The sequence below is a fragment of the Panthera tigris genome, chromosome E2 (assembly GCF_018350195.1).
Source record: "Panthera tigris isolate Pti1 chromosome E2, P.tigris_Pti1_mat1.1, whole genome shotgun sequence".
Classification (NCBI taxonomy): Eukaryota; Metazoa; Chordata; class Mammalia; order Carnivora; family Felidae; genus Panthera; species Panthera tigris.
Genome location: NC_056674.1, coordinates 3,264,071 through 3,291,714, shown reverse-complemented (window position 1 = coordinate 3,291,714; position 27,644 = coordinate 3,264,071). Strand labels below are relative to the sequence as shown.

Genomic DNA, 27,644 nt, shown 5'->3' with positions numbered 1-27,644 from the left:
TAAGACCCAAGCTCCCAGGCTCCCTCATGACCAGGTCAGCCCTGGTGTGGGGCCACTGCCCCAGCCGGCCACTCCTGGAACCCCTTCCCAGCCAGTGAGCACTCACCGACCCATCGCTCATGATCCTGTGGTCTGGCCACTGACAAGGGAGGAACACAGAAGTGGTGCCCCACCTCGAGCCGGGGACACAGTCGCTGAGTGGCAACTTCACGACTTTTATTTGTGGTGCCTGTGCTTTGTCTCGAAAATATCTTCTCCCCCTGCCCCTGACAGTGGGCGGGGTGGGGGCAGCAAAAAATAGAGATCCCTCCCTATTGCACACGGGCCCTATATAGAGGCCCCCCTGGCCCAGGCTGGCGGGACTCTTGGCACATTCTCGGATCCCTGTTCAGGAGCGGGAGGGGTGACTGGGGTGGCATCACACGTGAGGGGGCGGAACCTCCGGGTGGCCACTCCGGTCCTGGCACTTCCTGGTCCGCGGTTCCTCCGTGGTCCCACCTCCGGTCCCGGGCCCCCCTCAACCACGTCCCCCTACCTGGCTCGGCCTCTGACCTCCATCCTGGCCTCAGGTGGCCCCCCCCCTCGGCTCCTGGGGATTCTGCTCCCCTCCCAGTCTGGAGGCCCCGAAGGGAGGCTATGGCTTCTCAGAGACCCCCTGGGAGCCCTGTCACTCGTGCTCACACAGGGGAAGGGGTGCGTGTGGCAGAAGCAGCTGTATAAATATGGGTACGGGGAAAGGTCCTCCGCCAGAGTCACTTAGAAAGTTTGCTGATGACGCGGATCAGGGCTGCGTTCTCATCCTTGAGCCTCTGGTTGTCAGCCCGGAGGTCGGACAGGGCCTGGGGGATGGGATAGGGAGGTCAGCTGGGTGGCCCCGGGTCACCCGGGGTCTGCCTAGAACCCGTCCACGGAGCCCCCTTAGGCTCACCTTCAGCTCCTCCTCCAGCTCGGCCGCCTTCCTCTCCAGGGCCCTGCGCTCCTGGCATAAACAGGAGGGGTGAGGCCCAGGGCCTGGGGGCGGGGGAGGGCTAGGGGTCAAGTAGGGCTGAGAAGGGTGGGGAGAGGGCAGAGGACCCTCTTCAGACCCACACGGGACACCCCCACGGCCCCACCCCAGCTGCCCCTACTCACGAATCTCTCCAGCTCCAGGAGGGCGGGCCTCTCTGCAAAGCGCTCCTGCCTCTGGGGACAAGAGAGCCCAAGGCTCAGAGAAGTGGCCAAGCCACAAAGACCAGGACTGGGACCCCAGCCTGGGAAGGGGGCGGCAGTCCGGCCTCCCAGCCGGCACCCCCGCCCGGAGCAGGCCCATCCGGGCCACTGCGACCCGGCTCCCAGGTCGGGGCATCTCACCTGCGTGGCGCGCTCCAACTCCACCTTGAGCTGTGCCAGGCGGAGCGTGGTCTCGGTCAGGGCCTCGCGAAGCCGCTCGTTCTCGCTGCGCAGCTCTGCGTACAGCTGGGGGGAACCGGACAGGGAGCGCGGGTCAGTCCTGCCGGCCCAGGTGGGGAAGGGTGGAGAGCAAGGATGCACCAGCAGAACCACAGACAGAGAGCCGCAGGGCGGGTGGATGAAGGCCGACCGCGGGGGCAGATGGAGGGCGGGTGGTGTTGCAAACCTTCCTGAAGCCTCCGTCGGGCTCGTCTGATTCTGGCTGGGAGTCACGCTGCCGCTGACTGCGAGGTGAAGGGCCGCCGCCCTCGGAAGTGCTGGGGTGGAGGCAGGCAGGGCGTCAGCGGGGCTCCCTGTGGCCCTACAGAAGAGCCCAGACCCTTCCCTGCCCACCCTGTACCTGGACTCTGGGCTGCGGTCGGCCGGCTCCGCCTCCTCCCCCTGCGGGCGGAGGTGGGGTTCAGCCTGATGCCGGGAAGGGAGTCTGGCCCACCACCCCGCCTCCAAGGCCCACCCTTAGCCCAGCTCGCCCCGCCCCTCACCTCCGCAGGCCCCCTCCACTCTTTGCCGACTTTGCGGTGCTCCCTGGCGGCCTGTGGTCCCTGACCCTGCCCGTCAGGCGCCTCTGCTGGGGGGGAGGGGCAGGAATCAGCCCAGAAACCTGGGGAGCAGCCCCTCTCTGCGGTGTCAGGGTCCCTAGGCCCGACCCCTCGGGAAAACAGACTGCAGCGGGAGAGATGGGGAGGCCAGGGGGCAGGAGGTCGACCTCCCAGAAACCAGACCTCACCTCTCAAGGCAGGGCCATCAGAGTTCTCCACCCCCGGGACTCGGGGCCTCCGAGAGGGGTCCTGTCCGAGAAGGGCAGGGAGGTCAGAGGGCAAGGGCATCTTGGAACACCCACCACCTGGTCACCTGACCCCTCTCACCAGGCACGATTTCTCTGGCTCTGGGGTCTTCCCTGCTGCCTTCTCTGCTTCCTTCAGGTCGGTGAGAGTCACACCCTGGGAGAGGGAGAGTGGTCAGGGGTCCCAGAGGTCAAGGCCCAGGCCGCCCAGGATGCAAGTGTAGGCCCCCCAGCCCTTCCTCCCTCAGACCCAGGAGTTCTGTCCCCCAGGCCCTCCTCCCTCAGACCCAGGAGTCCAGACCCCCAGCCTCCTCCCTCAGACCCAGAAGTCCTGCCCCCAGCCCCTCCTCCCTCAGACCTGGAGGAGCCCAGTCCCCCAGTCCCCTCCTCCCTCAGACCCAGGAGTCCTGCCCCCCAGCCCCTCCTCCCTCAGACCCAGGAGTTCTGGCCCCCAGCCCCTCCTCCCTCAGACCCAGGAGTCCTGCCCCCCAGCCCCTCCTCCCTCAGACCCAGGAGTTCTGGCCCCCAGGACCTCCTCCCTCAGACCCAGGAGTTCTGGCCCCCAGCCCCTCCTCCCTCAGACCCAGGAGTCCAGGCCTCCAGCCCCTCTTCCCTCAGACCCAGGAGTCCAGGCCTCCAGCCCCCTCCTCCCTCAGACCCAGAAGTCCTGCCCCCAGCCCCTCCTCCCTCAGACCTGGAGGAGCCCAGTCCCCCAGTCCCCTCCTCCCTCAGACCCAGGAGTCCTGCCCCCCAGCCCCTCCTCCCTCAGACCCAGGAGTTCTGTCCCCCAGGCCCTCCTCCCTCAGACCCAGGAGTCCAGACCCCCAGCCTCCTCCCTCAGACCCAGAAGTCCTGCCCCCAGCCCCTCCTCCCTCAGACCTGGAGGAGCCCAGTCCCCCAGTCCCCTCCTCCCTCAGACCCAGGAGTCCTGCCCCCCAGCCCCTCCTCCCTCAGACCCAGGAGTTCTGGCCCCCAGCCCCTCCTCCCTCAGACCCAGGAGTCCTGCCCCCCAGCCCCTCCTCCCTCAGACCCAGGAGTTCTGGCCCCCAGGACCTCCTCCCTCAGACCCAGGAGTTCTGGCCCCCAGCCCCTCCTCCCTCAGACCCAGGAGTCCAGGCCCCCAGCCCCTCTTCCCTCAGACCCAGGAGTCCAGGCCTCCAGCCCCCTCCTCCCTCAGACCCAGAAGTCCTGCCCCCAGCCCCTCCTCCCTCAGACCTGGAGAAGCCCAGTCCCCCAGCCCCCTCCTCCCTCAGACCCAGGAGTCCTGCCCCCCAGCCCCTCCTCAGACCCAGGAGTTCTGGCCCCCAGGACCTCCTCCCTCAGACCCAGGAGTTCTGGCCCCCAGCCCCTCCTCCCTCAGACCCAGGAGTCCAGGCCCCCAGCCCCTCTTCCCTCAGACCCAGGAGTCCAGGCCTCCAGCCCCCTCCTCCCTCAGACCCAGAAGTCCTGCCCCCAGCCCCTCCTCCCTCAGACCTGGAGGAGCCCAGTCCCCCAGCCCCCTCCTCCCTCAGACCCAGGAGTCCTGCCCCCCAGCCCTTCCTCCCTCAGACCCAGGAGTCCTGCCCCCCAGCCCCTCCTCCCTCAGACCCAGGAGTTCTGGCCCCCAGGACCTCCTCCCTCAGACCCAGAAGTCCTGCCCCCAGCCCCTCCTCCCTCAGACCTGGAGAAGCCCAGTCCCCCAGCCCCCCTCCCTCAGACCCGGAGGAGCCCAGACCCCCGCCCACCCCCACACCTGTGTGGACCTCCGAGACTGACGCATGAGCCGAGAGCGAGCCTTCCGCTGAGATTCAGACTCCTCATCCCGCACAGGCATCTGGTAGGACCTGAGTGAACGGTCCCAACCTCAGTAAGGGTTCCTTTGGGTCCTGTTCCCGTCCCACGGCTAACACTGTACAGGGAAGGGAAGTTCTGCCAGAGAACATCAACTCCCAGCAGACCCTGGGACAACCTCCCCCTTGGGAGCGCTGCCCGAGGCCCTGGGGCCTCCTGGGCAACGCAATGTCTCCCTGCTGGAGAGAAAGAGGCTTCCTTCCCCCCACCCCCGCCTTCCCCCCACCAGCCTCTTTACCTCCGCCGGTCCCGGGAGTCGGCTGGGGGAGCCGTGGGGGCCGCAGGGACATTTGGCTTCACTGGGGATTCGGGCCCCGGAATCCTGGAGGGAGGAGTGGGGTCATCCGAGGGAGGACGCCTGGAGATCTCAGACCTGCGAAGTCATTCATTCAGCAAATATCGTTACTCAAGCTCAAGTTACGCGGCAGGTGCTGGATATGCCACACTGAGCAACAAAAAGAATGATCTCTGCCCCAAGTGAGTCAAATGTGTGCGGCAGAGACGCAGAACCAACAAGCGCGAGAGGAGCCCATCACAGAACGGGCCAGAAGGCTAAAGTGCTTGGGAGGAAAGCGCGAGCCTGACAGCAGGCGGGAGGGTGTGCGTGTCCGGACACTGCGGCAGCATGGGCGCGAGGTCCGAGCGGGCCTCACAGACAAGGTGACACTCATACACAGACCCGGGGAAGGGAGGAAGCAAGCCGGGGTGGGGGTGGTGCGGAGCAAAGGCCCTGGGGCAGCAGTGTGACTGTGTCAAAAGGGACAGGGTGGGAGGTGGGGACGGAGGCAACAGGAGGCCACCGCGACCGTGGAAGCTTAGCTGTGAGCTTTTATTTGACGCGCCACGAGGAAAACTGAGGCAAAGAGCGGTCGGGGCAGAGACCCCAGAGGGCAAAAGCACTTGCTCGGGATCAAGCTCACAAGGTTGGGACCCGACCTGCCTCCCACCCGGAAAGGCCCAGGCCCCTGGCTGGCACTCACAGGGCACAGGGCTCCGGCACCTTACGGGACGGGGTGGGCGTAACTCTGGCGAGGCGGGGCTCCTCAGCCTGTGGGAAGAGAAGACCGGAGGAGGACATTCTCTTCACCGAGGCGGGCCTGGCCCCGGCCCCCGCCCCTCACCCCACTCACCTGCGGGGAGGTCCCTTCCAGCCGAGAGGACGAGGCTGAGCGCTGCAACCCAGCCCCAGGGGTGCCCTCGGCCCCCCGCCTGTCTGTGGGACCCAGGGCACCAGAGCTTCCCGTCTTCTGGAGGCCAAAGCGCCTGGAGAAGGGGGCCTCTTCTGGGGGCTGGAGAAGAGAACGGTCTCAGGGAGAAAGGGTCCTTCTCGGCCACTTCAAGTGTTGCCCCCAGAAGGACCACAACAAACCACTATTCCCATCAGCCCCCTGGGCAGATGCAGCCAGAAAAAAAGCAATCACTTGTTCTGGAAGATTCTGGAAACTGTTATCTTCACCTTACATACCCTGAAAAGAGGTCTACAGATTCATGACATCTCTCCCCTCCCTCCCCAAACAGTATGACCTCTAGAGCATCCAAACTCACCATGGGGCTCTGAGGGCTAGCGGGTGGTGGAGAAGACACTCCGTTGAGAGTTCTGGATTCTGTGGAGGGTGGCTCTATGGTGCGGGAAAACGGAGATGCCAGGTGCCTCTCAGAACCAGCCCCTCCTCCCTCAGACCCAGGGATCCAGACCTCCCAGCCCCTCCTCCCTCAGACCCAGGAGTCCAGACTCCCAGCCCCCTCTTCCATCAGTCCCAGGAATCAGGCCCCTAGCCCCCTCCTCCTTCAGACCCAGGAGTCCTGGCCCTCAGCGCCTCCTCCCTCAGACCCAGGATCCTGAACTCCAGCCCCTTCCTCCCTCAGACCCAGGAGTCCTGCCCCCCAGCCCCTACCTCCCTTAGACCCAGGAGTCCAGACCCCCCCCGCCCCTCCTTCATAGATCCAGAAACCCAGACCCTGTCCCGCACCTATGGGGCCTTCTTCTCCCTCATCCTCGTCATGTATGGGGGGCCCCCTGCCCCCCCAGGCCGGCGTTCCTTGGACAGATCTTGGAGAGAAATCTTCTCTCGGCTGCTCAGACGACACACGGAGCTCCTGGTGGGAAGGGGAGGGCATGGGGTTCCAGTCCCTGGGACCCTCCACCTGCCCACCCAGGCACCTGTCCACTACCTTCGGTGTTTGCCGCTGGAAGGCACCTGGGGCTCCTGGCTTCTGCTCTGAGAAGCTGCCTTTTGGTTCCGCAGCTGCAAGGGGACAAAGGAGGGGACGGAGGAGGCTGCTGGGAGGGCCCCACGCGGCCCGCGGCCCCCATGTCCAGGGCCGGCACGCACGGCTGTGCAGGTCTGGGTGGAGGAGGCGCCACCTGCGGGGAGGCCCGCTCCCAGCGGACACGGGGGATCTGCGGGCCCCTGCACACGGCTGTGTGGCGTCTGGGTCCTCCTCACGGCTGCCTCCCGGCCTCCCCTCTCCGGTGTCCTCCCCTCCCAGGGTGCCCCGCTCACCGGGGACACTGTCATCCCTGCCACCTCCCCAGGGCGGCCCGCCCAGCCTTGGCACAGAGGTTCCTCCACCAGGCGAGCCCGTCATTCCCGCCCCTCCTGAGAGGTAGGGCCCCCTTCCCCCGCCGCAGGCTGAGAGCGCACCCACACCTGTGCTCCCTCCTCGCCGAGGGCTGACCCTGCCTCACCCTCCACGAAGCCCACGGCGGCCCCGCTACCCTCACCCTCACCCTGCTCCTCAGCCCAGCGTTCAAGGCCCTTCAGGTGGGCCCCCCGGCCCAAGGCCTCCCTGCCTCACACTCCCCTCCAGGCCCCACCCATTTTCCCACCGCCTAGCCTTTGCACGTGCTGTGCCCTCAAACCCGAGCGCATGCCCTGGGTCTGAGAAGCTGTCCGCCAAGCCAGAACCATGACCTTTCCTCTCAACGTCACCACGACCGACCTTTAAACAGAGGGATCTGTGTCCATCTACCCCCCCCCCCCCACACACTCACTGGAAGCTCCAGGCAGAGTGCCCGGCCCCCAGGAGGCCTCAGGAGATGCTTCTTGTTCCCAGTCGGCTTACAGTCCGCCAAGCAGGGTTCCAAACGTTCTCGCGCAGTAACACGGATACTCCCCGTAGCATAACAGATACTCTGCGTGACTCCTCATAAAGGTGCACACGCCGTTATCCCCACATTACAGGTGAGGAAACTGAGGCCCAGAGAGGTTAAGTGACCAGCCCGAGCTCACAGAGCAAACGCATGCCAGAGCCGGGATTCAGAGCCCAGAGCCCATGCCGTCCAGCCCTTCACTCTGCCTTTTTCCAGCAACAAGGCCTGGCCCGGTGCTGGCTGGGCGGCATTCCGGGGCAGGTCCCCTGCCAGGGGCCACTGGGGAAACAGGGAGCCGATGGGAGGGAGGGAGCCCCCGAGACTCACATCCTCCTGCTTCCGGGCCAGTTCCTCCAACAGACTCAGCACCTCCTCGTCAGCCAGGTCGCAGGGACGTTGGCCCTGGTGGCGGAGGAAGAGAAGGGGCAGAGGATGATGGAGGGGAGGGGGCCTCCCGCCCCTCAGCCCCACCGGCCCCCGAGCAGCCCGGCCCTCACCGCGTGGGTCAGCGAGTCCATGCCCCCACCGTGCTCGGCCAGCAGGCGGCAGGCGTCCTCCACGCCCCAGTGGGCCGCAGCGTGCAGGGGGGTCCAGCCGTCCCCATCCCGGAGCTCTGGGTCGTAGCCGGCCTGAAGGAGCAGCCTGGGTGCGGGGAGGCTCGGAGTCAAGGACCGAGATGCGGGTTCTGCCCAAGGCTGCCGTCGTCGGCTGGCCGCGCTGGGGCCCGGCCGGGACAGGCAGGTGGCGAGGGCCTCTTCGTGGAGCCCCTCCCCCGGCCCAGTGGGTGGCTTCAGGAACCCTGCCCCTTGTACCGGGCAACTATCTTGACTGTCACCCCTGGGTGTGGGACACACAGCCCCAGAGCCTGTGAAAGGGCTGAGGCCCCAGAAGGGGCAGCCCTGAGGCAGTGATGTTCTAGGAAGCCGCCAGCTCAGGGAGGTGGCCCTCAGCCAAGGCGATGCTGCCCGCCAGGCGACATCTGGCAGTGTCTGGAGACGGTCCGGGAGGCCACAGCTGAGGGGTGGGTACCAGGGATGTTCCTAACACCCTACGGCGCGGAGGACGGCCCCACGGCAAAGACTGATGTGATCCAAAACCCCGCTAGTGGTGAGGCCGAGGAGCCCCGGCTTGGAGGACGAGCACAGGATCTGGGGGGCAGGCAGGGTTAGAAGCCCAGGCGGGACCCGCACGCGCAGCTGGCGGCACACAGCCTGCCTCTGCAGGACTGGCATCGGGTTCTGTGCCCGTGGGAACAAGCGAATACGAGGTGGGAGGTGGACAGAGTCCATGAGACTTTTCAAATAGAAGGGCCTCTGTGGGGCCCTGCTGACCTTGTCGCTCACTCCCCAGAGCTCACTCGCTGCAGCCACCTGGGCGCCTGCACACGGTCCCCAGGGGTCCCCAGGCCGGAGCTCATGCAGCCCCCCTCCCACTCCTCCCAGCGCCCTCTTTATGCGTTTCTAGGCCCACGGTTCTCAACTAGGGACCACGTTGACCCCAGGGGGCACCTGGCCATGTCCGCACACGTTTGGTCATCCTGAGTTGGGGACGGGGGGGGGGGGGGGGGGGGGCGCTCCTGGCCTCCAGGCGAGAGCCCAGGGATACTGCTCAGCACCTTACAACGAATGGGCACACCCCTCCCCGGTCACCAGTGTGCACTCAGGCCCACGTCACGTGGTCTGCTGCCCTGGTCACTTGTCTGCCTCCCCGGCTAGGCTGGGGGCTGCACGTGGGCTCAGACATGTCTCGTGTGCCAGCCGCCCCGGACCTAAAAGACGTCCTGGCTTTCGGCAGGTGCTCGGTAAGTAAGTGCCGAGCGCCACCTCTCTGGGCCTCTACCCTGCCCTTCGTCGGTGATGAGGGGAACATTGGTTACATCCTCCTACAAACGCAGCCGTCCTGAGGGCGGTGATAAAATGGAAGTCGCTGAGCCTTCCCGCGGCCAAAGCACTTCGTTCCTGTGCCAGACAGTGAGCCACCCCCAGACCCCGACTCTCCCCCCACTTAGTAACCATGCCCAACTCTCAGCTGGACACGCTGTCACCTGGCTCACGAGGGATCTCCCGGGCTCCCTGGCGGGAGCCCCGGGCAGGCGAGTAACTGGGATGGTGGAAACGCCAAGAAAACGCCAGGTGGTCTGGCAAATGGGACATCAGTGTTCAGCGTGCGGGTCACTTCAGGATTGTTCTTTTAAAAGGAGTCAACAGGGGCGTCTGGGTGGCTCAGTCAGTTAAGCATCTGACTCTTGATTTCAGCCCAGGTCAGGACCTCACAGTCCATGAGTTCAACAGTGCAGAGCCTGCTTGGGATTCTCTCTCTTTCTCCCTCTCTCTCAAAATAATAAACTTTAAAAAATAATCAAGTAAAAGTAAAGGGAATCAACATTTGCTCCTTTTGTCCTCTCCTCCTCCAGGCTGTGTGGGATGCAGATGCAACGGCAGGAGGCGAAGCAGCCACCTGAGACTCAGAGGTGGAAGCCACGGGCAGAAGAGGACAGGGCTGGGCACATGACTGGGCCTGACCATTTACATCCCAGGCCCCTTGCCACTGGGATTAGCTCTGGGATGGGCAGGTGCCCAAGGCGGCCCAGTGAGCATCAGGCCAGGACTTTTGCTACAAGAATGGGGGACGAGGCATTCTACTTTCACAGCAGGCAAGCAACTAGGTCATGAACCTGGAGCCACTAGGGGCCATCTCTAGCACCTCACTGGAAAACCTGCCTAAAAACCCAACACAGAGGTGAGCAGAGCTGAGGGATTCATCTCTACTCCATTTCCAGACTGAAAATAAAGGATAAATCACAAAGAGAGAGGACTCAGAGGGGAGAGAATCTGAGGATGAGAATGGGAACCAACCACCCCAACATAAGAGGGTGAGGCAGCCAAACACGGACGGCAGCAAGGGAACACATGCTGTAGCGATTTAAAATACATATGCGCTAGATAACCTGGCCTTCAAATACAGAAATAAACACCGCGGGCACTACAAGGATAAACAGGCAAAATCCACAAGCATTGTAGGAAATTTCAGGGGCACCCGGCTGGCCCACTCAGTGGAGCATGTGACTCTTGATCTCAGGGTTGCAAATTCAAGCCTTGCGTTGGGTGTAGAAATTACTTACACATAAAATCTTAACAACAAAAACAAAAAAAAAGTATGTCTCTCGCAGTAACTGACAGAGTAGGCAGAGAGGAAAAAAAACCCACTAAGAACATAGAAGGCGGAAATGGCGTGACTACAAGGGTGATCTGATAACCTACACGGAATGCTGTACTTCACAGGATGGTTCTTTTCCAGCTGACACATACTGGGGTATAAAGCAAACCTCAGAGAATTCCGAAAATCCGATGGAAGCATATGGATTCTCTGACCACGGTGCCATCAAGGCAGGAAATGGGCATTGAAACAATGACTGGAAAAATCCCACGCATCTGAAATTAAGGACATCCTTCTAAATAATCCAGAGGCCAAAGAAGATAGATTACAAGCCGGAAAACGTTTTAAACTTACGGACAACGAAAAGCCTACACATCGGGACTCGTGGACACGGCAAAGGCTGTATTTAGAGACAAATACTCCGTCCACATACATAAATTAAAAAACCCACAGGAAGGTGGAAGACAGCGAGAAGGAACAGATCAGCCCAGCACAAAGAGCAGGGAAGAGTGGGGACACCAGCCCCGCTCACCTCATCACTTCGATGTAGCCCTTAGCGGCTGCCACGTGCAGGGCAGAGGCCCCCGTGCGGGGGTGCCGGGCCTCGGGCATCGCGCCCCCGTTCAGCCAGCATCTCGTGTCACGAAGAAGCAGTTCCTCCTCAGCCCGTTTGGCCGCCTCCACGTCCACACCTGGGAAGACGAGAAGGGGCAGTGGTAGGACTCACACCCGGAGCCCCAGGAGGCACAGGGTCCCCCTCGTTCCACATGCTCCTCCGGGACTCAGGGGACCCGGACTTCCCAGCGGGGCCTCCGAGGCACTGCTGGGAGAACGGGGATCGCAGGCCCTTCTCCCATTTCAACCTAAGTATCACCTTTATCGTTACTTTTAAGTATAAACCCAGCACCTGATTACGTCAAACCCTCCCTGGCACCACCAGTAAAATCCTGAGCCCACGTCTTCACGCACTCTGTCGGAACCCTTTCTGTCACCCTGAGTAGGATAAACCAGGCAGAGGGCCACCAGACCAAGGGGCCGCATTACCGGGGCAACAGCCTCTTTCCTAGCCAGGTGGGGATCCCTGTTCACAGCTGTGCCGTCACCTAGAGCAATCAGAAGAGAGCCAAGCACGCGGCCTCGTCGGTCAGTTTCTGTACCTCTTTCAGTTTCCTGCAAAGCTGCTCTGCATTTGGGATGCAAAGGGCAAGGTAAGTGGATTTTGGATCAGAACAGGCGGCCTTGCTGAGGCTGTATTAGTATCTGGTGACCATCACCGAGAATCTGTATGTTGCCTGCCCCCTACTGAGACAGGAGTCAGAAAGGGTCTCTCCCAGCCAACGTTCGATCTCTCTCCTGGCAAGTTTACTGGGGTCTATTGCTGTTCCAACTGTGAGATTTCTCACACCAAAGCGCTGGCTTGGAGCTGAGCCGTCCTGCCCCACAGCTGTCAGCCACGTGCAGCTACCGAGCGCCTGAACTGTAGCTGCTCCAAACCGAAACGTGTCATGAACACAAATACACGCTGGATTTCGATGTGTGGGCGGGAAAAAGTGCGCAGCACGGGGTGCCTGGGTGGCTCAGTCGGCTGAGCACCCAACTCTTGATGTCGGCTCAGGTCACGATCTCACGGTTCGTGAATCCGAGCCCCAGCTGGGGCTCTGTGCTGACAGAGTGGAGCCTGCCTGGATTCTCTCTCCCCCTCTCTCTCTGCCCCTCCCCCACGTGAGTGCACTCTCTCTCCCTCAAAATTAATAAACTTAAAATACAAAAGCGCACAGCAACCCACGAATGGTTTTCTTTATGGTGATTAACGTTGACATGATGATATCTTGGGCACACTCAGTTAAGTAAAATACTTTACTAAGTTAATTTCACCTGCTTCTTTTTACTCTTTTAAGTGCACCCACTTAAAAATTTTCCATTACCCTGTGGCTTACACTGGCTTTCCGCTGGACAGCAGGGGCAAAGGACCTCCGTGGCGCCACCACTTGGGCTTAAAAACTTAAAACAGGACAGAGGCCGCAAAAACCCCCCGTATGCCCCCCACCAATCTCATCTTGCTTTCGTGACGCTGCGTCCTGTCGCACCCTCACTACACACAGGGGAAGGTCTGCCCTAAGCTGGCCCCGGGGGTCCCAGAGGGCAAGCCGCCCAGAACCGGCTGCGCGGCTGCGCCACCTGCTGGCACCCGGGGAACGCGCGACTAAACTCCAACGGGATCACCTCTGGCTGTCGTCTGGCAGCTGTCCAAGGAATGTTTGGCTGGTCGGAGCCCATCTGGTGGGCCCAGCTTGGGGCGGAGAGGCCGGGACAGTGCTGGGGACTCAGGGACACCCTCCCCCCCACCGCTGCACACAACTTCCTTAAAGGGAATCACCTTCAATCCTACTACAGATGCGTGTGCCTTCCTTAGGCAGCAAAGGGTGGGGTTTGCTGACCTTTTTCCAACCACCGCTAGTGTCCTCTGGCATGGTCACACACATCCTTCTGCACTCTGCTTTTTGCTGAGATTTGCGTTTGTTGATGGAGCTCTCGATCAGGGTTGGCAAACCTGTCTGGTTTTGCCTTTTGTTCTACTGATGGTAAAACACAATACCTCATACCCATTAAGCAGGCATTCCCTGTACCTCCCTCCCCAGCCCCTGGCAACCATCAGTCTACTTCCTGTCATTAAGCTTTGCCTGTTCCGGAAGGCCCCCTGTGTTTGTGAATAAAGCTTTATTGGAACGCGGCCACGCCCACCACGGACACAGGGCCCCTTGGCTGTGCTGGGGAGGGCGGTCGCAGGGGCCCCGACCCCGGGCCGGCTGCGGCGTGACAGCACCTCCCACAAAGTCTCGTCCTTCACAGAAGCTGCCAGCCCATTTACAGATTAGTGATTTACCCAACCTCCTCTGCTGGAGGCCCCAGCCTCTCCCGCTGCCAACAACCGCCCCCGCCCCCATGAAGATTCCTGTCGGAGGGCGGGAGTGCCTCCCGTCTGGTGGCCTAGCAGCAGAACGGCTAGATGCCCCCTTCCCGCCCAGTTCTGTGTCCCTGCGGCCCGTCCTGCAGCTGGGCTGGGGGCAGCTCTACAGCGCGAATGGGTGGCCACATCGCCTGGCCTCACCACCCATCCTTCTCGCCCCAGCTAGGGCTGGCTCAGGCGGAGGGTGGCGCTCAGGTGGCTGAGGAAATCTAGTCCTAGATCAGCCGAAGAATCAGCCAGCACTGTTAGCAGCGGCGCTTCATACCCGGTTGAGAGAATCTGCCTGAGAATGAAGTCCCGCAGGGGCGCCTGGGGGGCTCAGGTCATGACCTCATAGCTCAAGGGGTTCGAACCCCACGTAGGGCTCTGTACTGACATCTGAGACTCTGAAGCCTGCTTTGGATTCTGTCTCCCTCTCTGCTCCTCCCCCACTCACGCTCTGTCTCTCAAAAATAAATACAAATTAAAAAAAAAAAAAAAAGAAAGAAAAGCATGAAGTCAATGCAGAGTTCAGTACAGTGATATTTTCGAGTTGGCGCCCCTGGATCAAACCATGCCTGAAGTCAGTGCAATTCCTGGACTTCAGTTACATGACCCATTAATTGCCTTTTCATCTTAAACTGTGGTAAAAACACACATCAAATTTACCATCTTAACCCCGTTTAACTGCAGTCCTGTGGCATTAAGTATATTCACGTTGCCATGCGGCCTCCACCATCTGTCTCCAGAACACTCTTCATCTTGCACAACTGAAACCCCGTCCCCATCAAACAGCATCGCCCCGCTTCCCCCTCCCCAGCCCCTGCGCCCACCACTCTACCTTCTGCTTCTACGAACTTGACCATTTTAGTCCCGTTCCTCATAGAGTCAGAATCACACAGCGTTTGTACACTTTGTGCCAGACTCTCTCACTGAGCACACTGTCCTCAGGGTTCACTCACACTGTGGCACGTGTCCGAACCTCTTGCCTTTTTAAGGCTGAATAACAGTATTCCATCGTAGCACGTGCCACACGTTGTTCATCCATTTCTCGGCTGGTGGACACTGGGGCTGCTTCCACCTTTGTGCTACTGAGAAACGGCCGCTTCAAACACGCTGCACAAACCGCCTCTTGGGCTGGGCCCTGAGCCCGGCTGCAACGGGTTCCCACAGAAGCGGCCCGCCAAGCCTCACCCGACAGACGACTTTTTAATCACGAAGGGAGGCGGACTCCACGGTAGAGCCACCTGGCCAGTGCCCCTCCGCGAAGTTCAAGGCTAACAGCAACAGGGCAGGCAGACAGACAGCACCTGTCTCCCGAACAACGCACCGAGAAGTTCCTGCCACGAACGCAGACCTGAATCTCCCGGAGAAGCGGCAGGCGGGTCCAGGCCGGGGGACACGCTGTGTACAGAAGGCAGGGTGAGGAGGGCAAGGGGAGACCAAGGGCAGGGCAGGACCACAGGAGGCGCAGAGGGGAGGCTACAATGTGCCACAGGTCACAGCGCAGCACCAAGGCCAAGGTCCCGATGCCCACAGAGGAGTAACAACGTGACATCCTGTGTCCTTGTTCTAGGAGACACAGGCTCCCACGTCAGGGCCAGGGTTACAGTGTCTGCTTCGTGTTCTTGAGATGGCTGGGAACAGAGAGGGAGGCAGCTGGGGAGGGAGAAAGAAAAGGAAGGGAGGGGGTGGGGGAAGAGTGCTATTTATGTATGGTGGGGGGAGGGGGGAGGCAGGGCAAATGCAGATGGGCCAAAATGTTAAAAGCTAACGAATCTATACCGTATGACCCCATTTATACAAAACGTTCCAAAATGTGTAGGGACAGGAAGCGGATGAATGGTGTCTCAGGGCTGAGTGGGAGTGGGGTGCCGGTTGAGGGCTCCCGGTTTCTTGGTGTGACCGAAGCCCTCTGAGTCCACGTGGTGAGGCAGGCACAACACTGTGAAACGCTAAGAAACCAGCGGACCGCACGCTTTTGAAGAGAACCGAACGGGCTACGAATCACATCTCCACAAAGCTGCTAAAACCACCGGCCAAGCTCAGGGAGGGTCACGTGGCCGCCCCCTAAGGCTGTCCCAACCTTTGTCCACGTCTGAAGTTTTTCAGGGTGAGAAGTCAGAGAGGAGAGAAGCAGCTCAGCTCTGCCTTAGTGCCCGCCCCCCACGTTTGCCGTGACCCCAGACGTCCACCTGCACGCGGCTCTCTGACCTTACCAGCCGTCAGCCTGCCCAAGCCAAGCCCGGGGATCCGGGCGTCACCTTCCACACCCCAGGGCCTGCTCTTCAGCAGCCTCGCTGCACCAGCCACGGGGCCTCCAGACCCCCAGGCCCTGTGCCCACACCTTTTCGACGGTTCCCTCGCTGAACCCGGACCAGCACCCCACGGCCCGTGCCCTCCAGGTCACTCAGGCCACAGCCTTCCTCGCACATCCCACGCATCAGCTGGTTCTAGGCGGCTGCTTTGGGGAGTACGTTTGGACATGAGCCCCTCTGAGAACTTGCTAGAAGCAATACACGTTCTCCCTAGAAATATGAACGTGGCCACACACAGAGTTTCAGGGGGTCCTGGGCCCCATGTTAAGGACCCTGCGGTTCAGTGACCGTGCACACGGGGAGAACAGTCCCCCTCAGGGAACACTTCCGAGAGGACAATCTCACCTGAGAGACCCCTGGACAAGCCCCCCACACCTCATTTCCTCACTCACTCCTGGTAAAATGACAATCTGGGTCAACGTCAGGTTGGGCTCTTATCCGTGCCCAGCGGTGGCACACGCACTTTACACGATCATTCAATGTTCCAAGCAACCCGAGGACGGGGACCCACATGCCCACCTCACAGGTAAGGAACCCGAAGCAGACAGGGTCAGAGAACCCTAGGAAAAGCAGGGCTGGCCTCCGAGCCCCAGCAGTCTGTTCCCCGTGCCCGCAGGAAGCACCCAGGCGCCCACCTCGGTAGGCAATCTCCGCCTTCAGCAGCCCCTCCATGGCGTCCGACTCGGCCAAGTCCAGGGGCAAGTCCCCATCGCTGTTGACGGCGGCAATGTCAGCCCCGTGGCTCAGGAGGTACCTGGGGGTGGTGGTGGAGGGGTGGGGAGGTCAGGGCTGCGGGGTCTGAGCTCCGGTCCCCATGCGATCCCACTTACCCTTCCCGCCGCCTCACCTGGCGATGTCCAGGTAACCACAGGAGGCGGCCACATGCAGGGGCGTCCAGCCCTCGTTGTCCGCCTGGTTCACCGTGGCACCCTGCTCCACCAGGAAGCGCACCACCTCCAGGTTCTCATCAATGCAGGCCTGGGGCGCAGGGGACACGGCTGTCAGCCCTCACCTCACCCAGGCACCGCACGCCCAGCAAGGCAGGACTCCCGAGGGGCCGTGAGACAGACCCCGGGCACGGAGTCAGACATTCAAGGGAAAAAACCAGATGACCCTGGGACAGACCCCAGAAGGCACCAGCCCTGCTCCTGGAGGCCCATTCAGCTACCCCGCTATTTAAGGCCTCTTGGCTTCCCAAAGGTTAGGTCAGCTGGGCATCTGGAGCTCAGTGGAAGCCCATGAGAACAGGACACCCAGATCCTTGCAAGTACGAATTGGATAAAGGGAGGGGGCTTTTCTCCAGCGTGGGAAGTCCTGGATGTTAGATACCATGTACCCCAGTCATCACCAACAGGACAAGGCTTCTAGTGACGAAGACCTCCTCCTTCAGACCATGGAGTTCTGAGCCCCCTGCCCTCTTCCCTTAGACCCTAGAAGCCAGGCCCCCAGCCCCCTCCTCCCTCAGACCCTGCAGTATTGACCCCAGCCCCCTCCTCCCTCAGACCGGGAGTCCAGGCCCCCAGCCCCCTCCTCCCTCAGACCCAGGGATCCAGGCTCCCAGCCCCTCCTCCCTCAGGCCCAGGAACCAGATCCCCAGCCCCCTCCTCCCTCAGACCCAGGGATCCAGGCTCCCAGCCCCTCCTCCCTCAGGCCCAGGAACCAGGTCCCCAGCCCCCTCCTCCCTCAGACCCAGGGATCCAGGCTCCCAGCCCCTCCTCCCTCAGGCCCAGGAACCAGATCCCCAGCCCCCTCCTCCCTCAGGCCAAGCAGATGCTCCCCAGGATGCTGACCATGGCCCTGACTCCCACCCTGAGGGGACTGGCCTGGCCCCTGGGGCCCAAAGCTGTGCACAGGGTACTGTGCCAAGGGATCTCCACCTGGGAAGACCTTCCCTAATCCTCCTGCTGTCAAGGCTCTGTACTGCAGAGGAAGAAATCCATCTCAAGGAGACAGCAGCCCTTGCCTGAATAGGGACAGCAAGGGGACAGAGAAGGGATTTAGCCCAGGGCACATGAAAACCCCGGTGGGCGCTGGGACCTGAGCAGGGTCCAGGCAAGGGGTGGGCCTGGCTTCCTGGGTCCCTAGGCTAAATTAACTCCCCAACTCCCTCACCTCTCCAAAACCCGTCCATCTGGAGAAGGGGGGAGGTGGTGAGGGCCAAGAGCATGAAGTCATGGAAACTCAGGCTGCGGGGGGGGGGGGGGGGGGGGGGGAGGGCACACGTGCCCTGGGAACGGGATGAACTGGGCTTGGTTTATTTCCACCCGGTTGTCATGGTGATGGGGGGGGTCGAGGAGGGAGATGGGCCTTTCCCTTTCAAGGACCTGGCCGGGCACAGGAATCCATGTGAAAGATGCCCGAGGCCTGGGCACCAGGGATCCAGGAATCCAGACAACAGCAACCCCCCCCACCAGGAGTCCAAGCCGCTCCCTCCACCCAGACTTAGTCCCCGCTTCCACCCTCCCTATTCAGATCTAAGAACTGTGGCTCCTAGTCCCTCCTATGCCAGACCCCAGACCCAGCTGCTAATTCACAAGGCAATTTTGACGAGTGGGGGGAATATACCAGCTTTATCATGGGGTTAACAAGCCCACCTGAGGTAGGTGCCGGGGTGTGAGAACTCCTGGGCACACACAAGGGCAGGGGGCTGTCGCCTGGGGACCCACTCCAGGGAGGACTCAGAAAGGAAACCACAGCCCCAGGACGCACCCAGACAAGGTGACCCACTGTCCCAGTTTGTTTGGGACGGGGGCTGCCTGAGACCTGGGACTTTCACTGCTAAAACCAGGCCAGTCTAGAGCAAACCACCCTGCATTGGTCACCTCACAACAGACCTGACCCAAACCCCAGGTCGCCCGCCTGCTGGCCATGTGACCTGAGGCAGGAACTTCCCCTCTCTGAACCTCCAAAGCCCTAATCCTTCAGGCTTCCTGCAAAGCCCCGGAAAGTGGGTTTACCAAGGGCTTGCCTGAGTGGGAAAGGGATTTCACCTGAAAAGGCAGCCTGATAGGCAAGGCCTAGGGGGATGACAAAGAAGGGGGCTCAGCCTGGAGAGCAGGGCCAAGAGCCCCTGAGGAAAAGTCCAGGAGAGCCCAGGCCTGGACGGTGGCAGAGGAAGGGAAACAGAAGCCTGAGGCCCCTCTCCCCTTGGCTTGCCCCGTACTCTGACACCTTACAAGGCTCAGGGAAGCAGGCCCCTCCTCTGGGTGGTAGAAAGCATCCTCGCTAGCACCAGGGACTCTGTAGGGGACAGGCCTGGGGGTCAGGGAAGAGAAAAAGAGGACAGGTAGCAGTTAGACCAGGCAGCAGCCCTCCAGCTGAATGCCTGTGCTGCATCCTGAAGGGTTTTCCACACATCTGACCTCCCTCCTTCATTGGAGCCCTGCCACGGAGGGACTGACCTCTAGCCCTGTTGTACAGATGAGGAAACTGAGGCACAGAGAGAAAGGACGCTAACTTGAGGCAACAGTGCTAAGGAACTGCGATTTGAACCCAGGACCATACTGATTTTCCTGAACTGCTCCTCTCCTCTTCCTGGGAGACCTGAGAAGTGGGCCTCTTCAAACATCCCTGCCTCCCCAGTCAAGCTTTCCACAGGGTCTTTTCTGGTTCCATCAATGACCAAACTCTATGGGTTCTGGCGGGAGGAGAGGGCTGAAGACTGGACCAGTATCAAGAGACAAGGAGGGAGATGGTCTCAGGGATGAGACAAAGGGTGGTGGCTCTTCTGTGGCCAGTCCTATCCCTGGTGGTCCCACTGTGGGAGGATAGATAAATGCATCCAGAACCAAAGAGGGTCCTGCGGCATAAGATGGTCCTGGTTCTGGGACACACAAACACTGGAGGAGACAATCAGGGAGTCCTGGAAAGGCATGGGGGCCAGGTTATGGATGGAGACCAGCAGGGCTGTAGTACCCTTGGGAAGCTGACATACCCAGAGCCAAACAGATCACACAGTCTCTAGGAGAGAAGCTGCCAGATGCCCAGGAGAAGGCATCCGGGCAGAGAGAGCAAGACGACCAAGGATAGAGAGGCAGGTGCGTTAAGGCCCCCCAGGAAAAGGGCAAGGTTACAGGCACAGCCAAGGGAAGGGGCGGGAGGCAGAGAAGGTGCCTGGAGAAGGAGAAACGTCCCTGACACAAGGCCTACGGTGGAGAAAAGAGGAGGCACAGCCTCCAGAAAGAGAATGAAGACGGTCTGCGGGTGGAGACAGCAGGAGGTGCCCCAGACAAGGAAACGAGGTGGTACAAAGCCTAGAAAAACCTGAGCCAAGAAAGAGCATCCTTATACAGCAACAGACGGTACTGCCTAAGGGCGAGAAGGACTAATCGGAAAGCAGCAGCACGGAAGATATGCCCCTAGCCAAACAGGTAGTCCGGGCCAGGGGCCAGGGGAGGAAGCCCCACAGGCGCAGGCGCGTGCCTGCACCGGACGATGCTTGCTGCTCAGCGAAAGCGACACCTGCCTGGAAAGGGGAAACAGTGGGCTGGAGGACGTAGAAGTATTGCTAGAAGAAGTGCACAGCCTCGGGAAAGGTGGCAGCATTAGATGGCACAGGAGAGGAGACACAGAGACTACTGAAGGGTGCTCAGGGTCGGGAGAAGGCAGCGCGAAGTGACAACGACCGGGACCAGTGGCATGGACCAGACCGAGGCCGTCAGCAGTGGCTCGGGTCCAGACTGAGGGCGGCGCAGGGCGGCAGAGACCAGGGCCGGTTGAAGAGGCTCAAGACTGGAAACAAGGAGTTGCAGGTGGGTGGCAAGGGCCAGGGGGTCGGAGAGGGCAGCAGCACAGGACGGCGCGCACCGAGACTGACGACCGTGAGTGACTCAGGGCCCGGAGGACGCTGGAGGAGGCTCGGACCCTGGGCGGACCAGGTCCGGGGAGGGGCCGGGGGCGCTGACCTGGTGCAGGGCGCTGATGCCGTCGGCGTTGGTGGAATCGAGCACCGCGCGGGCGGGCGGCGGGGCGGCGGGGTCGAGCTCGGCGCCGGGGCCGGGGTCCGCGGCGCGCAACATCAGGCGCGCCTCGTCCAGGTCGCCGCCCGCGCAGGCCGCCAGGAACTCGGCGGCGCGCTCGAAGCGCACGGTGCGGGCGCGCCGCTCCCCGGGGCCCGGCTCGGCGCCCGCCCGCGCCCCCCACTGCCGCAGCTGCTCCCGCCGCCGCTCGCGGGCCGCGGCCGCCGCTGCCCCGGGGCCCGCCCCCGGGCCGTCCTCGCCCGACATCGCGCCGCCCGCCCGCCGGTAAGCGAGCGAGCGACCGCCGAGCGCCTAGCCCCGAGCCGCCGCCGCCACCGCCGCCACCGCCGCCCGCCCGCCGGGGGCCGCCGGGAACTGCCGCTGGCCCAGAGCCGCCCGAGGATCTGCCTGCCCCCGCCCGGCGCGTCGACGTCACACGCCGCCCCGGGGCGCTCTGGGAAATGGAGTCCGTGAGCCGAAGTTGCTAATGGCAACCTTCGGGCCTCGCTCAGCCCCGAGGCACGCTGGGAAGTCCGCAGCTCCCGGGCAGCTGATGTAGGGGAGGGTCCCGGGAGCGCCGGGAAGCGGGGTCTCCGGGCTGGAGGCGCGCCCCGGGGTGTGCTGGGAAACGCAGGGACCAGTGGCACGGGGCCCGGGAGTCGGAAAAGATATAACGCTCATTTTCCCAGCTAATTCTTTGTGGGCTCTTTGGTCTGCTTGCTTCAACTAGAAATAGGAAGACAAGGACGTTTGTCTTCTGTCCGCAGTCATTACGCCCAGCGCCCAGAATGGAGCCTAATAGAACGCGACCGGAGATAGTTTCTGCATGAATGAATTACCATTAACTCATTAATTCCCGACCAGCACGCCCCGCAACCCAGAACTCCCGCGGGACAATTCTGCCTCTCTGGGTGACCGCCCAGGTCATACAGGGAGATAAAATCTGTGGCCTTCGGTCCACAGCCCTAGAGCACGCCGGGAGGTGTAGTCCCAGGGCCACGCCTCTAGTGACACGGTGGGTCCTAGGCAGAGCCCCAAACATCGCAAACCACCAGGATCAAGGGGAAGGGAAGCCCAAAGTCCCCTATAGTAACCCCTGGGTTACATCCGGGAAAGGAGCCCAAGGGGCGGGGTCCACAAGGACGCCCGTCCTTCTTGCGCTCGCACGGTGGGAAATGTAGTCCAGGCTCTACATCCTCGCATGTCATGCTGGGATTTGTAGTCCTGGGTGAGGCGTTCCACGTAGCACTTTCAAAGCAAGAAATAATCTTCACCTTAAGTGTCCTATACCTAAATCCTGGATGGGAAAGATGCAGGCACTTCGAGATCGGAAGAAAGACCCGTACAAATCGTACAGAAAGGTGCTGAAATCTGGATAGATTTTTTTTTCCCGAGGGATGTTGGAGTTACCCACCCACTCGAAAGTCCTCGGCCCTGTAGGAAGATATAAACTACAAATCCCATGAGGTCTGCGGAACGCTGGCGGTAGAAATAAAGGGAATAGGTGTCCCGGTGGTTCTTGGGATGTGTAGTCCCTGAACTCGCACGCTTCCCACAGTTGTACACACCCATCCTCCTTCTGCAGGGGGCTTAAAAGACAAGCAGTAAATCAGCCCTACAGTTGTTACGTGTGGGTGTGTATGTGTGTGTTTCAGTGCCTGTGCACAACTGTGACACATTATAGCCTTGTGTTTTTGCGATCCGGTGTGTGCCAAGGTGCATGCTGTTTATAAGGACTCGTATTATGTCTGTAAGTGTTCATATAAATCTTCCTGTAAAGTTTTGTGACTGCGATTGTTTCTCTGGGGTATCTGCTCAACCCACACAACGAGGTGTGAGACGTGTTCCCACCATCAGCTCAATTAGCAATCTTTACACTGTTGTATTTAGGCTCCTGCCTCTATTTTAAAATCCTCTTCTGCTGCAATGGTGAAGAATTCCAGCTCTGATCTAGGCAATCATGGGTTTGATACTTGTCTCTGCCCACTTCCCAGTTGCGGGGTCTGGGGCTAATCTCTGCCTCCTGGGGTTGTTGAGTGTGTACATGTGATATCTGGTAGGTAGCAGACGTTGGCTGTGTACAGACTTCTACCTTCGTAGGCACTCGTTGAAGTTCTCTTCTTCCCTTTGCTTTTCGGTGGTGAAGGTTTTTTCACTTCCCAGGCCTGCTGTTGGCTCTCAAGGCTAACACTGGAATTGAAATGCTTAACCTTAGAAGTACAGGCCCCCCTCCCTGCTGGTGAAAATAACATCAGCAAGATAAGAAGAAGATGTTCCCTGCAATGGCAGAAAAAACAGACGCTGGTCTGCGTCATAAAGATGGTCCAGATAAAGGAATAAACTAAAGTATCAGGTTTACTCTGTCGTCCAGTGTGAAAACAGGACTAAGAATTTATGATATTTTAAAACAGTCCTTAGCAGAGTTATTTGCACAGAGGAAACTTTTAAATTTAAGGGAGAAATGTGCTGTGAAAGATACTGTGTAGCTGACCTTCTTGTGACTATCAGCACATCTCCTGGGCCCTCAAACTCACACCAACAGGAAGGAGGCTTTGTATTTGTTAACCATGCCAAGAATGGTATTCTCCCAAATATCATCCTCAGATGTGGGCACAGGGAGAAGCCCTTCCCTTGCAGGGAGTGTTGGGGGCCAAAATGAGTACAGAGGAGGGATTTTGCCCCAATGTGTAGAACCACGTTTTCCAGATCTGGTAACATATGATCTCTTTTCCTACCCAATGACTTCCATGTGCTTGATTCTCTTTCTCCTCTTTTCCTCATGGGAATGTTTGTCTGAATTGTTATTATTACAATTCCCTGCGCCTTCCCCATTGTGGATTTGTTAGGGAGAGAGGAACTGTGTATGCGGTTTACAGGATGTCAAACCAGTGGGAGGCACACCCAAGCCTGACTGAAGGGGCTGGTCTGACCCCAAGAGCCCGATCTGACCACCAAGACCCTGGGCTTTTGTCCTTGGGGAGTGGGTCAGTGTGTTCCATGTCCAGGATCTGTATATGTGGGTTGGGTAGTCAGAGGAGTGGAGCATGTCAGAGACAGCTAATTGCCTGCCCATAACTCTGTCTCCTCCTCAAAAATAGAGCACTGGTTGGGGCGCCTGGGTGGCTCAGTTAAGCGTCCGACTTTGGCTCAGGTCATGATCTCACGGTTCGTGGGTTCAAGCCCCACATTGGGCTCTGTGCTGAGAGCTCAGAGCCTGGAGCCTGATTCGGACTCTGTCTCTCTCTCTCTCTCTCTCTCTCTGCCCCTCCCTTGCTCACGCATTGGCTGTCTCTTTCTCAAAAATAAATAAACATTAAAAAAAAAAAAAAAAACCAGAACACTGGTTTTATTTGAAGTAGCAAAACACCCAGCTAGCTAAAGGGCGAGCCAGAGACCTAACCTTCTTTGCAATTAGGAGAGGCCAATAAGATGGGATTGAACATTGCTGGGTGGGGCTTCCAGAAAGGCTCTAGAAAGGGTCTCGGTTAGCTGAGAGGTGCACCTTTCTGGCCCTCAGCTTTCTGCTGTCTTCCCTTCCTGGAAGCGGATGTAACAGCTAGAGCTCCAGAAATCATGCTGTGACCACAGTGTGACCTCGTGGACGGAAGCAGAGCAGAAAAGCAGAAGGAGTCTCAATTCTTGATGGCACTTTGGACCTGCCTTTCCTGCCCAGGACTGCCTACCTCCTTCCCTTAGGCCGTGTGTGAGGAAAGCAAACCCCCAATTCACCAGAACCAGTGTTATTTTGTGTCTCCCTTACCAGCAGCCAAACATAACTCCTAAATGACATTGTTGGCGTAGTGCTGGCATTATGATGGGAAGGGATCTGAGTCAAGTGCAGAAATGTGAAGAGGCATTCACAGGATGACCATGAAATAAACAAAATTCTGGGAGCATGAGATTAGGCTGAAACGCATGAAAGAAAACCACCTATGTCCCTCCTTAGAGACCTCCAGGGGCACCTGGGTGGCTCAGCCGGTTAAGTATCCGACCAGCTTAGGTCATGATCTCATGGTTCGTGGGTTCGAGCTCCATGTCAGGCTCTGTGCTGACAGCTCAGAGCCTGGAGCCTGCTTTGGATTCTGTGTGTGTGTGTGTGTGTGTGTCTCAAAAATAAACGTTAAAAAAAAAGTATATAGAAAGACAATTGTTTTAAAAAGAGACAGAGACCTCCATAAGAGACCACATGGAGAGAGGTCCCAGCCACCCCAAACGGGGCCACCCTAAGCCAACCATTCCCGCTGAGCCAGCAGAAGACCGTGGATGCACAAGCAAAAATCCCAGACAAGAGGCGTGCCTCCGTGGCCCAGTTGGTTAAGCGTCCAGCTCTTGCTTTCGACTCCCGTCATGATCTCACGGTTTGTGAGTTCGAGCCTGTCAGGCTCTGTGCTGACAGTGGGGAGCCTGCTTGGAATTCTCTCTGTCCCTTTCTCTCTCTCTGACCCTCCCCTGCTCACACTCTGTCTCAATCTCAATATAAAGAAATAAACTTAAAAAATTAAAAAAAAAAAAAAAAAAGCCCAGACAAGATCAGCCATGCCCAGAAGAACTGCCCAGCTGAGCCCAGCACAAACTGCCAACCTCATAAGCTCAATGAAAGGTTTCCAAGGAGCGCCAGTCAGATGTGAGGTGGTTATTCCGTACAAGCAAACGGATACAGGCAGGCAGCTTCCAAGAGGCCCTCGAGTCCGCTGATTGCAAGCTGCGTGCTGTGTGGATAGAGAAAGTGGTTTCACTAATGCGCCATGTGGGGGAGGGCAGAGACTTAGATGTCCCGTATTATTTGTTTTCCCCTTCTTTCACATCGTAATAGAACTGCTGATTCAAAAAAAAATTGGTAGTGTTTATTTTTCAAAGAGAGAGAGAGGGAGGGAGGGAGACAGAGTGCAAGTGGGGGAGGGCAAGAGAGAGGGAGACACAGAATCCGAAGCAGGCTCCAGGCTCTGAGCTGTCAGCACAGAGCCTGATGCGGGGCTCGAACTCACAAACTGTGAGATCGTGACCTGAGTTGAAGTCAGACGCTTAACCAACTGAACCACCCAGGCGCCCCTAGAACTGCTGATTTTTTTTTTAAGTTTATTTATTTATTTTGAGAGAGAGAGTACAAGTGGAGGAGGGCCAGAGAGAGAGGGAGAGAGAATCCCAAGCAGGCTCTGCACTGACAGCGGGGAGACTGATGCAGGGCTCGAGCTCATGAACCTTGAGGTCATGACCTGAGCCGAAACCAAGAGTCGGATGCTTAACCGACGGAGCCCCCCCAGGCACCCCTGGAACTGCTGATTTTAAGTTGGGCTTAACAGTCCAGTGAGGACAAGCAAACAGCTACAGACGGCAACAGAGCTAAGTTCTGCCAGGAGGAAAGAATGGGCGGGGACATGTCTGTCTCCTGCTTTGCCCTCCACGGCTGTCTGGAACCAGAACTGGGGGAGACATCACAAGGTCCCCGTCGACTCAAGCCCCCAGGACGAAAAGCCATAGGCCCCGGGGGGGCTTAAACAGAAACCATTCACTTCTCACCGTTCTGGAGGCTGGAAGTCTGGGTCAGGGTGACTGTGCGGTCGAGTTCTGGTGACAGCCTGTCACCTCCGTGCTGTGTCCTCAGATGGTGCAGAGACAGTGCTCTGGCCTCTTCGAGTACTCACAAGAACACTAATCCCATGACCGGACCTCCACCCTCATGACCTCATGGAAACTTGGTTACCTCTCAAAGACCCCACCTTCCACAAACCATCACACTGGGGATTAGGGCTTCAACTCACGGATTTTGTGGGGACATATCAGCTATGTGTGCGGGATCAGCCATCTTCCCTGAGCCACTGATATTTGGGATTCGGGGCCCAGAACCCAGGCCCCTATGTGCTCAGGAATGTGTGCCCATCCTAAAGGTCACAAAGGTGGGCACTGCTTTGTCACTACGAGCGGATCCCTCTCCAGTGAGCAACTTGAAAATTGTTTTGTTTGGGTTGGTTTTGCATTTTAAAATTCAGATATAGATCAGTTAAGCGTCCGACTCTTGATTTCAGCTCAGGTCATGATCTCATGGTTTGTGAGTTCGAGCCCCGTGTTGGGCTCTGCGCTGACAGTGTGGAGCCTGCTTGGGATTCTTTCTCTCTGTCTCTCTGCCCCTCCCCTGTTCACTCTCTCTCAAAATAAGGAAACTTAAGTAAACATAATGAATAAAGTAAATATAATAAGGAAAATAAGGAAACTTAAAAAAAAACTTTAAAAAAACATAAAAATAGGGGTGTCTGGGTGGCTCAGTTGGTTAAGCGACCAATTTCAGTTCAGGTCGTGATGTCGCAGTTCATGGGTTCAAGCCCCACGTCGGGCTCCGTGCTGACAGCTCAGAGCTTGGGGCCTGCTTCGGATTCTGTGTCTCCCTCTCTCTCTGCCCCTCCCCTGCTCATGTTCTGTCTGTCAGCAATAAATAAATGTTAAAAAAAAAAAGAAAATTAAAAAAATAATAAAGTGTAGAGTTCAGGAAGTGCCTGGCTGGCTCTGTCAGTGGAGGGTGTGACCCTTGACCTTAGGGTTGTGGGTTCAAGCCCCACGTCGGGCTCTCTGCAGGCGGCACAGAGCCTGCTTTGGATCCTCTGTCTCTCTCTTTCTGCCTCTCCCCTGCTCATGCTTTCAAAAATAAATAAATATTTTTAAAAATCATAAAAATAAAAAAATAGAAATAAATAAAATGTTTTGTTTTTTTTTTAAACTGTATAGCTCAGGGGCTTTTTATATTCACAAGCTGGTGTGTGATACCATCACCACTAAGGCATTTCCACCCCCCTTCCCCTCCCCCTCCCTCCCCGCCCCCGGAGAATCACGACTCCCCTCCCCCAGCCCCTGTAACCCACTCATCTACTTCCTGCCTCCGTGGATCTGCCCTCTGCACAAGTCCTACAAATGAAATCACACAACCTGTGGCCTCTGGTGTCTGGCTTCCTTCACCCAGCGTCCCGTTTCTGAGACTGGTCCACACTGCAGCCGGTGTCAGGACCTCCTCCCGGTTTATGGCTGAATAAGACGCCTTAGCATGCATTCCTCGGTTGCTGGACATTTGCATGTGTCTCCACCTTCTGGCTGTTGTAATGTTGCTGCCGACATTTGTGCA

General features: G+C 59.0%; 1 protein-coding gene across 1 annotated transcript; it reads right to left on the bottom strand.

Annotated features, from left to right (window-relative positions):
• Positions 1-194: 194 nt before the first annotated feature.
• On the bottom strand, positions 195-20,803 carry PPP1R12C (protein phosphatase 1 regulatory subunit 12C). The gene is given in 23 exon segments (XM_042968385.1): positions 195-839; positions 929-979; positions 1,132-1,182; positions 1,351-1,455; positions 1,616-1,706; positions 1,790-1,830; positions 1,932-2,017; positions 2,177-2,237; positions 2,316-2,390; positions 3,966-4,056; positions 4,302-4,436; positions 5,044-5,111; positions 5,194-5,352; positions 5,609-5,682; positions 6,034-6,069; positions 6,072-6,160; positions 6,236-6,309; positions 7,485-7,559; positions 7,655-7,799; positions 10,846-11,005; positions 16,214-16,332; positions 16,426-16,556; positions 20,483-20,803. Coding segments are annotated over 23 exon segments (2,325 nt in total). The 3' UTR covers positions 195-752.
• Positions 20,804-27,644: the final 6,841 nt, after the last annotated feature.